This window comes from Oryctolagus cuniculus, chromosome 6 (assembly GCF_051225735.1).
Source record: "Oryctolagus cuniculus isolate XC-2025 breed Fujian yellow rabbit chromosome 6, ASM5122573v1, whole genome shotgun sequence".
Lineage (NCBI taxonomy): Eukaryota > Metazoa > Chordata > Mammalia > Lagomorpha > Leporidae > Oryctolagus > Oryctolagus cuniculus.
In genome coordinates this window covers 38,060,826-38,070,916 of record NC_142872.1, presented here as the reverse complement: position 1 = coordinate 38,070,916, position 10,091 = coordinate 38,060,826, and the positions used below count along the sequence as shown (strand labels likewise).

General features: G+C 56.9%; 1 protein-coding gene across 1 annotated transcript in view; it reads left to right on the top strand.

The window, feature by feature from the left end:
• Window positions 1-664: 664 nt before the first annotated feature.
• Window positions 665-10,091, top strand: part of IL17B (interleukin 17B) — a 52,894-nt gene continuing 43,467 nt past the window's right edge. The window contains exon 1 of the mRNA XM_051843504.3: window positions 665-799. Coding sequence (XP_051699464.1) covers window positions 680-799 — 120 coding nt within the window. The 5' untranslated portion in view covers window positions 665-679. The remainder of the gene's footprint in view (window positions 800-10,091) is intronic.

The window sequence follows — 10,091 nt, the reverse complement described above, 5'->3', positions numbered from 1 at the left end:
ACAAATCCTCCTGGGACTGAGGGGTGGGGGTGGGCTGCCTGGGGGCCCAGGACTGAGAGGATGCTAATGTGCCTCTGGCACTTGTGAAATCCACCCCCAACCCCCTACAGTGAGGCTGAAAATCTCCAGGCTTCACTCTGTGCAGGCTGCCAAGGTCACCGGCTCTATCCTGCTGGGTGGCTAAGGCTGCGCTCTCTGCTGCCCTCTTCTGGGTACTTGCTGCCTCGCAGATGCAGAAGGAAGCTGAGCCCAGCAGCCATCCGTGAGCAGCTAGCTCCATCTTTATGCCCACCCAGGGCTGCAGGCCGGCCGGGCGTGGCTGCTGCCGGGGTGAGGCACTGGGATTCACTGCCTCCTCGATGCTTGTTGCTGGTCTGACACTTGGTAGATGACCCACGGAGGGGAAGTGAATGTGTGGTTCGGGTCATAATCAGAGGGGAACGAGAACCCTAGGAGAGGGAGCCCTGAGCTTGTGGGACAGGCAGGACTGGGGATCCCCGGAGCTTGCTCTGTATCCATGCACTATCCTGGCCTTTCTTGCTGATCATCAGCAGACTTTCCCAGCGACTGGGCCCCACAGCAGGGCAGCGGGACCAGTCTGGGAAGACAGGCAGCTAGGGGCCTGCCTCAGCTCACAGCCCTGCCCGATTGTGCTGAGCTGGGCCCGCCTGGGCGGAAGATGACACAGCTACAGACACACCCGGGATCCCGGGTGGTGGGCGCCCCGGACGCCTGCTCACCACCTCCCGCTTCTGCCCTGCTGCGTCATCCCCCTGCCTGCTCCCCTGCTCCGAGAGAGGTGAGGATATGGAGGTCCAGGGGGGTTGGGACTGTGTCCACATGAGTCCTGCTCATTCTCTCCAGTTCCATGGAGGCTGCTCTGTGCCTCTCGGGAGGACAGGGCTCCCACATGGCCACAGCTTGTCCCCTCTCCTCTAGCCACTCAGTGCAGAAGGAGGGACATGGAGAAGCAGGAAGTACACGCTAGAGTCAGGCCAGGGTCCTCCCCAGCTACCCCCTTCTCTAGCACTGAGACCCTCCCCTTCCCCTCCCTGGAGTGGCCTCACCCAGGCTCCCTTCAACCCCTGTTTGAGTTAAGATGTTCCCCTCTCTGGCCCTGGCCCCAGGGGTGGTTCTGGAGCAGGTAGGTGGCAGGTACCATGGTCCCAATTCCAGTTGAGGTGACCTGGCCAGCCACCCGATAACTCTGAGGCCTTCCATGATCCCCAGGCCAGCAGCAGAAGGCCCACGTGGCTTAGTGTGGCATTCAGGGCCTTGGGCCATTCAGCCCTGGTGCGCTCCCAGCTCTGTTCTCCCGCTCGGAGGCCCACAGGGGTGTTTAGTCCTCTGGAAGGTCTCCCTAGTGGCTTGTAGCCATGTGAGAATGGGGCCTTTGTCCATATTGCACCCCCAGGGTTTTCCCTGGCCTGACACATACATTGGGCGGGGGTGGGGGACATAGTCACTGAAAGGAACTGAACTAAGTTGTTGTTTTGTTTTATTTTATTTTATTTATTTTTTTAAAGAAGTTATATTTACTACTTTATTTGAAAGGCAGAGTGAGGAGGGGGGAAGAGAGAGAGAGAGAGAGAGAGAGAGAGAGAGAGAGACAGACCTTCTATTAACTAATTTACTCCCCAAATGGCTGCATCTACCAGGGTTGGGACAGGCTGAAGCCTGGAGCCTGGAACTCCATCCAGGTAGCCTGTGTGGGTGACAGAAACCCCAACACTTGGGCCATCTTCTCTGCCTCCCAGGTGCATTAGCAGGGAGCTGGGTTGGAAGTGGAGCAGTGAGGACTTGAACTGGTGCTCTAAGATGGGAAAGCAGCTTAAGCCACCGTGTCATAGTGCTTACCTTGGAAATGGACTGGTTTGATCAAACCCATTTCCTCCCGTAACAACAGGAAGTGTTCATTCACATGTATGCTGGCCAGGCACTGTGCCAAATGCACCCCAAGGTTGCCTTGCAGTCAGGAGTGCTCTGGAGGGGAGGAGATGCTGCCATAAGGCCCATTTTCTTTTTTTTTTCTTTTATTTATTTATTTATTTATTTGACAGGCAGAGTGGACAGTGAGAGAGAGAGACAGAGAGAAAGGTCTTCCTTTTGCCGTTAGTTCACCCTCCAATGGCCGCCGCAGCTGGCGCACCGCGCTGATCCGATGGCAGGAGCCAGGTACTTCTCCTGGTCTTCCATGGGGTGCAGGGCCCAAGGACTTGGGCCATCCTCCACTGCACTCCCGGGCCACAGCAGAGAGCTGGCCTGGAAGAGGGGCAACCGGGACAGAATCTGGTGCCCCGACCGGGACTAGAACCCAGTGTGCCGGCGCCGCAAGGCGGAGGATTAGCCTAGTGAGCCGCAGCGCCGGCCAGGCCCATTTCCTAGATGCAGGAGCTGAGACCCTTGTTCCAAGTCATACCCAGGCTTGCAGCCAAGCCCAGACGATGAGGTTTGCCCCCTCAGCTCTGCCTTGGGTGCCTGCTAGGTGTCTGCCTGCTTTCCTGGCTCTCTCTTTCCCCCGCCCTCCAGCGTCTGGGCCCCAAGCCCTTTCTGTTCTGTTCCCAGTCAGACTGAGCCCCAGGGTGTGGCAGCGCGGGGTGGGTCTCCGGCAAGCATCAGGTCCCTGCCTGTGACCGAACGTGCCAGGGCAGCTGCAGGATGGGCTCTGTCGAGAACGGGCATACACCTGCTCTTTCACGTGGCTACACAGGTTTCAACGGGTTGATTTTAGGGCCTCAACTTAAGTTCCTGAAATGAGTTTGAACTGATACAGAATTGGGAGACTTGGCCTGGGAATTGGGGGCCCCAGGTGCCATTGTAGCTATGGGACCTTGGGCAGAGGAGCTCAGCTTGCCAGGTCTGTACAATGGGCATCGGTACATCTACCTCACGGTGCTACTGGGAGGAATCAACATGAGCTGTCATCTACCCAGCCACGAACGGAGGATGAGGGGTTATTATGGGGTTGGCAGTGGCCTAGTCCAGAGGCTGGGAGGGGTCCCCGCACAGGTCTTTCTGGTTAGGGTGTATGCAAGGTGGGTGGAGTGGGAGAGGTACAAAGGGAGCCCTCCAGGTAGGTGGGGCCCCTGGGAGCTGCTGAGTCACTCACTCTTCTTCTCTTTGTAAAAGGTGTCTTAATTACTTTTTTCTGCTTGCAAAAGCAGTATGGGCTTGCCGTATAAAGTTCCAACAACCCTGAGAGGCCGGGGTAGAGGACAGCTTCCCACGTGGTGCTCGTGACCTACGGGCCGGTGTTCTTGCAGGCTTCCTCGTGAAGTGTGCGTGTAATTTACTCAGCAGAGGCAGGAGGAACTGGTGGCGGATGCGCCCTCCCACCACGCCTCTCTGGACCCTTTGCTGTTGGCGGCTTTGAACTCTTCCTATGCGGTTTCATCTACGAGTGGGCAGTGCCGCTGAGGCAGGTGGTAACCGTGACAGACACGGAGGCCAGCTCTGCCCAGGTCCCAGTCCTGGTCCCAGTCCCAGTGATCACTAGCTGAGCAGCTGTGGGTGGCTTCCTCCACCTTTCTGAGTCTGCTTTCTGCCTCTGGAGAGGTGTGAATCACGACTCATGACACCTTCTTCAAAGCCTGCTTGTGAGAATTCCGGGACTTGAGGTTCCCGCAGCCAGGAGCAGCTGTGAGCGAAGAGGAAGAGCCTCCGTCTGCCTGCCCCCTCCCCCGCCCGGAGGGCTCCCGCTGCTGTGCACCCATCCTGTTTGCTTGGCAGGCAGAATTACTTGGAGAGATTACTCAGAGGGATGCTGACATTTGCATTGGAGATGAGGAGTCTTGCATTTAGATTCAGAGTTGGTTGCACAAGTGTAGGCTGGGAGAAGCCCCGATTTCCCCGGGGCTGAATCACAGCCTCCCCCAGCCACTGGCTGCAGCCCTGGCTGGGTGAGCGGGGGGCTGAGCCAGGCAACAGGGGAGGAACGCTAAGTGGCCTCACCCTTCCTTCCCTTCCAGCTGCATGCGCGGTGGTGTCTACCCTGAAATGTCTGTGACGTCTTCCTCCCAAGCTCCACTTTCCTTCTCCCCAGCCCCGCGTGGCCCTCCCATGTCCCCAGCCCCAGGTAAGGCACCAGATCTGCCATGTGCTGACGCCAGAGCCAGGCACAGGAGGGGCCGCCGCTGCCTGCTCCTGCGGCAGAGCCCCTTCCGGCCAGGCTCTCGGTGCCCCGCAGCTAGAGCACATGCTGACAGTGGATGCTGACTGCTTGAGAGGCAGTGTAATGGGTTGAACGGTGGCCTCCCCAAGGATAGGTCCACGTGCTGGGTCCTGGAATCTTATTTGGAATGAGGTTCTCTGCAGACATCATCTTGAGAGGGAGGGATTGTCTTTGATGGCTTGGGCGGGCTCTTAATTCTATGACAAGGGCCCTCATAAGAGACACAGATGCAGAGATCTGATTTGGAGAGGAGGAGGCAAGGTGGCCCTAGCGGCAGAGGCTGGAGTGGCGCAGCCCCTGGTCGAGGAAGGTGTGGAATCACCCAGGCCCACGAGGCCAAGGGCAGAGGCACCCCTAGAGGCTGCGGGGCACTTGGCCCTGCTGATGCCACCCTGGGACAGATTCCTGCTGTTTTAAGCCACCCTGTTTGCCATGGTTCGTGTGGTAGGCACAAGTAATACACAAATGTTAAAAATGTCAAAACTGGAGTGTGCGTTTGGCACAGAAGTTAAGACCCTCCTGCCTCCCGCGGTGGGTGCCTGGTTGGAGTCCTGGCTCTGCTCCTGATCTCAGCTTCCTGTTGATGCGCACCCTGGGAGGCAGCAGGAGCTGGCTCAGGTACTTGGTTCGCCGCTGCTCACATGGGAGACTTGGATGGAGTTGCAGACTCCTGGCTTCAGCCAGCCCCAGCCCTGGCTCTTGTGGTCATTTGGGGGAGTGAACCAGCAGATGGAAGACCTCTGACTATCTCTGTCCTTATTTGCTTTTTAAATAAAATGAAAATAACTAAGAGTTACAGCAAAAAAAAATCAAAGCAATATAGAGGCACATTCCTATTTTTAAAATGTCAAAATGATGTAAAATGTATATGCTGAGAATGCTGTTTTTATAGGCAACCACTTGTATTAGGTTCTTTTTCAGTTTTCCGATAGATGCAAAAAATAAAGGACACCTTTTGCTTTCTTGCCTGTCCTGTTGGAGTTATCTTTTTTTTTTTTTTTAATTTAATTTGACAGGTAGAGTTAGACAGCGAGAGAGACAGAGAGAAAGGTCTTCCTTCCGTTGGTTCACCCCCCCAAATGGCTGCCACTGCCGGAGCTATGCTGATCCGAAGCCAGGAGCCAGGTGCTTCCTCTTGGTCTCCCATGCAGGTGCAGGGCCCAAGCACTTGGGCCATCCTCCACTGCCCTCCCAGGCCACAACAGAGAGCTGGACTGGAAGAGCAGCAACCGGGACTAGAACCCGGCACCCACATGGGATGCCGGCGCCGCAGGTGGAGATTAACCAAGTGAGCCACAGCGCCAGCCCCTGGAGTTATCTTTTTTTATATTTATTTATTTGAAAGTCATAGTTACAGAGAGAGGGGAGAGAGAGAGAAAGAGAGTTCTTCCATCCTCTTGTTTACTCCCAGATGGCCACAACAGCCAGGGCTGGGCCAGGCTGAAGCCAGGAGCCAGGAGCTTCATCCAGGTATCGTACGTGGTTGGCAGGGGCTCATTTTTTTGCTACTTTTCCAGATGTATTAGCAGGGAGTTGGATGGGAAGTGGAGCCACTGGGACTTGAACTGATGCTCATATGGGATGCCGGCATCACAAGTGATGGTTGAACCTGCTGCGCCACAATGCCAGTCCCAGGAATGATAATCTTTCAAGTGTCCCTCTGACTGTGTCCCTTGCTGCCCTCAGAGGAGATCCAAACTCCCAAGTGACCCACATGGCCCCACTGCCCCTGACCCTGTGCCTCTCTTACCCTGTCCCATAGCCCCTTCCACTGCAGGCTTTAGCCCACTGACCTACATGAAGATTGCTGACTCCTTCTGCGTGGGTCTGTGTGCTGTCCTCACCGTGCCTGGACCCCTGGACCCTTCAGTCCCCACTGTCTTCGGTTCTCTGGTTGAATGTCGCTTCCCCTGGGAAGCCCTCCCTGACTTCCCAGTTTATTCCTGCCACTTGTTACGGTGCCTGCTCACAGTGTGTAAAGTTCTGCATTCCACTGAGTGCATCCCAAAGTCAAACTGACCCAAACACATTGGCCCCTTTGTGTCTGCCTGTGCCAGACTGTCTGTTTTTGGAGCTGGGGTCTGTTAGGTTCAGCCCTCCCTCCTGGGTACCCAGCAGCCCTTCTGTAAACACTTTCTCTGTAGAAATGTGACACACACAGAAGAGTACCCAGGGCCCAGGGAGTCCTCTAAAGTGGTAGCAGTGTGGTGCGTCATTGTCAGTGCTGATGGCTGACAGCTTGTAGTGGATTCTCAGGGGGCTCCTCCCCAAAGATGCAAAGGAGTCTCAGGATCAGGGCTTGATGGTGCAGGGCCTAAACTCGGTCTCCGATGTCCACAGCAGGCCTTGGAACAGCAGAGCCAGGGAGGGCAGTGCACGGCCTGAGAGCCTCTGCCGGCTGCCCCTGCACAGCAAGCAGCTGGTCTCTGGACAACAAGAGGAAAGGACCAGAGGAACAAGAGGAAGGGACAGGGAAAGGGACTCCTACCAGCCACAGCTGACCGGGACTGGCTGGTGAGGTGGTGAGGCTCCTGTCACTGGAGGCATGCAAGCAGATGAGCATGACCTCTGTAGGAATCGTGTGGGGACCTGCCAGGTTCTTTTCAGAGGAGCAGGTGGCCTTGCCTGCCCCTGCTACACGACAGAGGCTGTTGGCGTGCAATGCAAGGACCAGTGGACATGGGTCCCTTCTTCTGGCCACCGCCCTTTTGTGGCAATGGCCTTGGCTTGCATGGGCTGTCCCGAGGCCTCCAGGCCAGTGGAGATGTCTAACCCCACACGGGCCTGCTGCCCTCCTCCTGGCCTGTCTCTGGTTAAGGTTGGTAGCTCTGTGTTCAAGGCCTTTGTCTGAGACCCTTCCACCTCCTGGGGGTGGCCCGATGGGCAACCTTAGGGTACCCCGAGAGGGGTAGAGAGAAAGAGAGAGAGAGGGAGAGAAAGAGAGAGAGAGGGAGAGAGAGAAAGGGATGGAGAGGGAGGCAGCTCTTTGGAGGCCCAGGGACTTTTCTCCCTGGAGGATAAACAAGCCAACTCTATCACGCTAGGCGCCAACTCCTGCCAGGCACAGAGGGGCTGCTGCTTCCGAGAGCAACAGCATCTTGGGATCCTTGAGCTGATCCTGGTGGGTGAGGTCTCCCAGGGCCTCCTTCCCAGGCCCAGGCAGCTGGGAGCTCTCCTAGGAGCTGGAGAAACCAGGCTGTGCCCTGTCCTCGCCAAGCAGCCATGGGAGGGACCGTGTCTGGGCACGGGGCTGGCACTGGACTCTCCTAGGTTTGCCTTGTGATGGGGCTGCTTACCAGCTGCAGACCCTGGGCATGTTCCTGATGCAATGAACCTGGGCTGTGTCTCTTAACTGGCAGGTGGGTGTTGTGACTCAGATCATCTGTGTAAGATTGTTGAGCCCAGCAAAGTGTAGGTACTATTATTATGATAGTTATTTTAATTTGAGAGGGAGAGAGAGAAAATGAGTGAGCTCCCATCTGCTGGTTCCCTCCCCAAATGCCTGCAATGACCAGGCACCCTGGGCCGAAACTGGGAGCCAGGAACCTGATCCAGTTCTCCCAGTGAACGACAGGAACTCAGTCACTTGAGCCCTTAGCAGGAAGCTGGAATTGGGAGTGGAGCTGGACTGGAACCCAGTCACTCCAATATGGGATGCAGGTGTCCCAAGGGGTGGCTTAACCGCCAAGCTGCACATATGCCCTATTATTATTTGAATAAGTATAATTTGACATCTCTTGGTCTCTGTAAAAGCACAATGACAACATGTGTCTCATAGCAGGGATCACATGTGGTCATGGGACAGAAAGTGCGTTTTGAAATGCAGAATCCTCCCAAATATGGTAGAAAGGTGTTGCAGGTTGCACGGATAGTAAGTCCTTGGAGGCAGGGAAGTCTGTCCTTCTGGAGTAAGCCACAAGAGGGCACCCCCGGCCCTTGCTTTCATCTTGCCCCTTCCTGTCCCCTCCTACAGGGACCTGGCCCAGGGCTCCCGGAAGTCCGTGAAGGAGGTATAGAGCCGCCTACTGGGGAGAGCGTGGGTCTCGGGCACTGCCTGGAGGATGCACCGCTGGGCCTGTCCCTGGGGGCTGGCTGCGCTCTCTGCAAGGCAGAGGCCGTGGCGTGGCATTCTGGTGTGTGTTTGAAGCTGTTGCCGCTCAGAGGGCCTCGTGGGGAAACGGGCTGTGCTCTGGGTTTCTGCACGTGGCATGCATCACCGCACAGTGTGGGCGCTTGGGGTGTCGTCGTGCTGTCGCCCAGCCCCAGGTCCACAGAGGTGCAAGCAGGGCTGAGGTGGCTGCTTCTGGGGTTCACTGTTCCTCCTGTCCACCCCCATGGCACTCTGTGAGCTCCACCTGCCAGCCGGCAGTAAGTCCCCAGTGTGCAGTGGCAAGGACAGGGACTGTGAGCTTGGAGAAGTCCCTGTGTCAGGAAACCAGGGCATGTGGGCCTCGGCCTGTGCCCGTGGCTGCCTGGTAGCCGCAGGCTGGGTCTTCTCACTCTTCCCCGCACCCACCTGGAAACTCAGACTCCTGGGCAGGTAGGCGCCTTCCACTCGGCCTGGGCTAGGGGTAAAGCAGAGGGGCTGGGAGGCCCTTGCGCCTGGAAACCATCACATAAAAGCTTGGTTTCCCCCAGAAATGTGGCAGACTTTGGCGGATCACGCCAGGGCAGGATAACTGCTTGAAATGTCCTTTTGTGAGGTGGGCATTCAGCCTCGTGGTTAAGGTACTGGTTAGGATGCCCGTGTCCCGTGTCAGAGTGCTTGGGTTCGAGTCCTGGCTCTTGTTCCTGATTCTAGCTTCCAGCTGATGCAAACCCTAGCAGGAAGCCGTGATGGCTCAAGTAGTTGGGTCCTTGCTACCCTGTGTGGAGGACCTGGACTGAATTCCTGGGCTCTCTGCCGCGGCCCTGGTCATTGTGGGCATTTGGGGGAGTGGCCCAGTGAACGGGAGCTTTGTCTGTGTCTCTGCCTCTAGAGTAAAAATAAATTAAAATACATTTTTAAAAAGTGCCTCTGTGCCGGCCGTGATGCCTGTTCCTGCAGGCCCTGGCTGAGGCCCAGAGGTCACCGTGGAGCCAAGCTCCCATGAGAGGTGCAGACTGGCCTCTGTTTTCAGACTCTGTCTTTCCCACTTGACCTGCTCGGCACACCTTTGGGACAGGAGAGGGGTCGCCACCCGGCGGCCCTTATTGAGCCTCAAGGGACCCTGTCCCTCCTTCACCCCTCCGCCTCCCGGATGTGGGTCCTGGGAAGCGTCTGGCCACACAGCGCCTCCTTAGCTGGGGCTGTCAGGTTCGTCCCCTGCTGCCCCCTCCCCTCCTCCCGCATGTCCCCAGGAAGAAGCAGGACACAGGCGAGGGCCCAGCGCTTTATTACATCGATGGGACACAGGAGACGGCTCAGGTTCCACCCTAGCCTTGCTTTTCCCTGTGCCCCGGGGGCACTGCTGGGAAGGACCCCACTGGCCTGGACTGGATCCCAGTTTGCCACTGTGCAGCTGTGATGGCAGAACCCACTTCACCGGCTGGTGTGAAGGCGGAGTGAACCAACGCCCGTGACAGTGTGCAGCACGGTGGGTGCCTGGCGAATCGTACGTGGAAGCTGTGCACAGCACATTCCATTTGTCGTGCTCAGGCCCGGCCCTGTGTGTGAGCAGAAGGGCCTCATTTCCTGGGTGTCTTCGGTATGGCCTGTTAGGATCACAGCCTGGGCCACTTGTGGGTGTCATCGGGTCCCTGGGAATGTGGACATGGCACCCTTAGAGCAAGGGCACTGGGAAGGGAGTGGTGGAACTTCTAGTCTTTGTCAGCATTCCCTGCATGTCGTCGAGGGGCAGTCTGCTTTTGTGGAGTTTCGTAGTTTCTGCTTTTGCCTAAGACACTGCCATAGACCAGTGTCCTTGGAGTTCATCGTGGC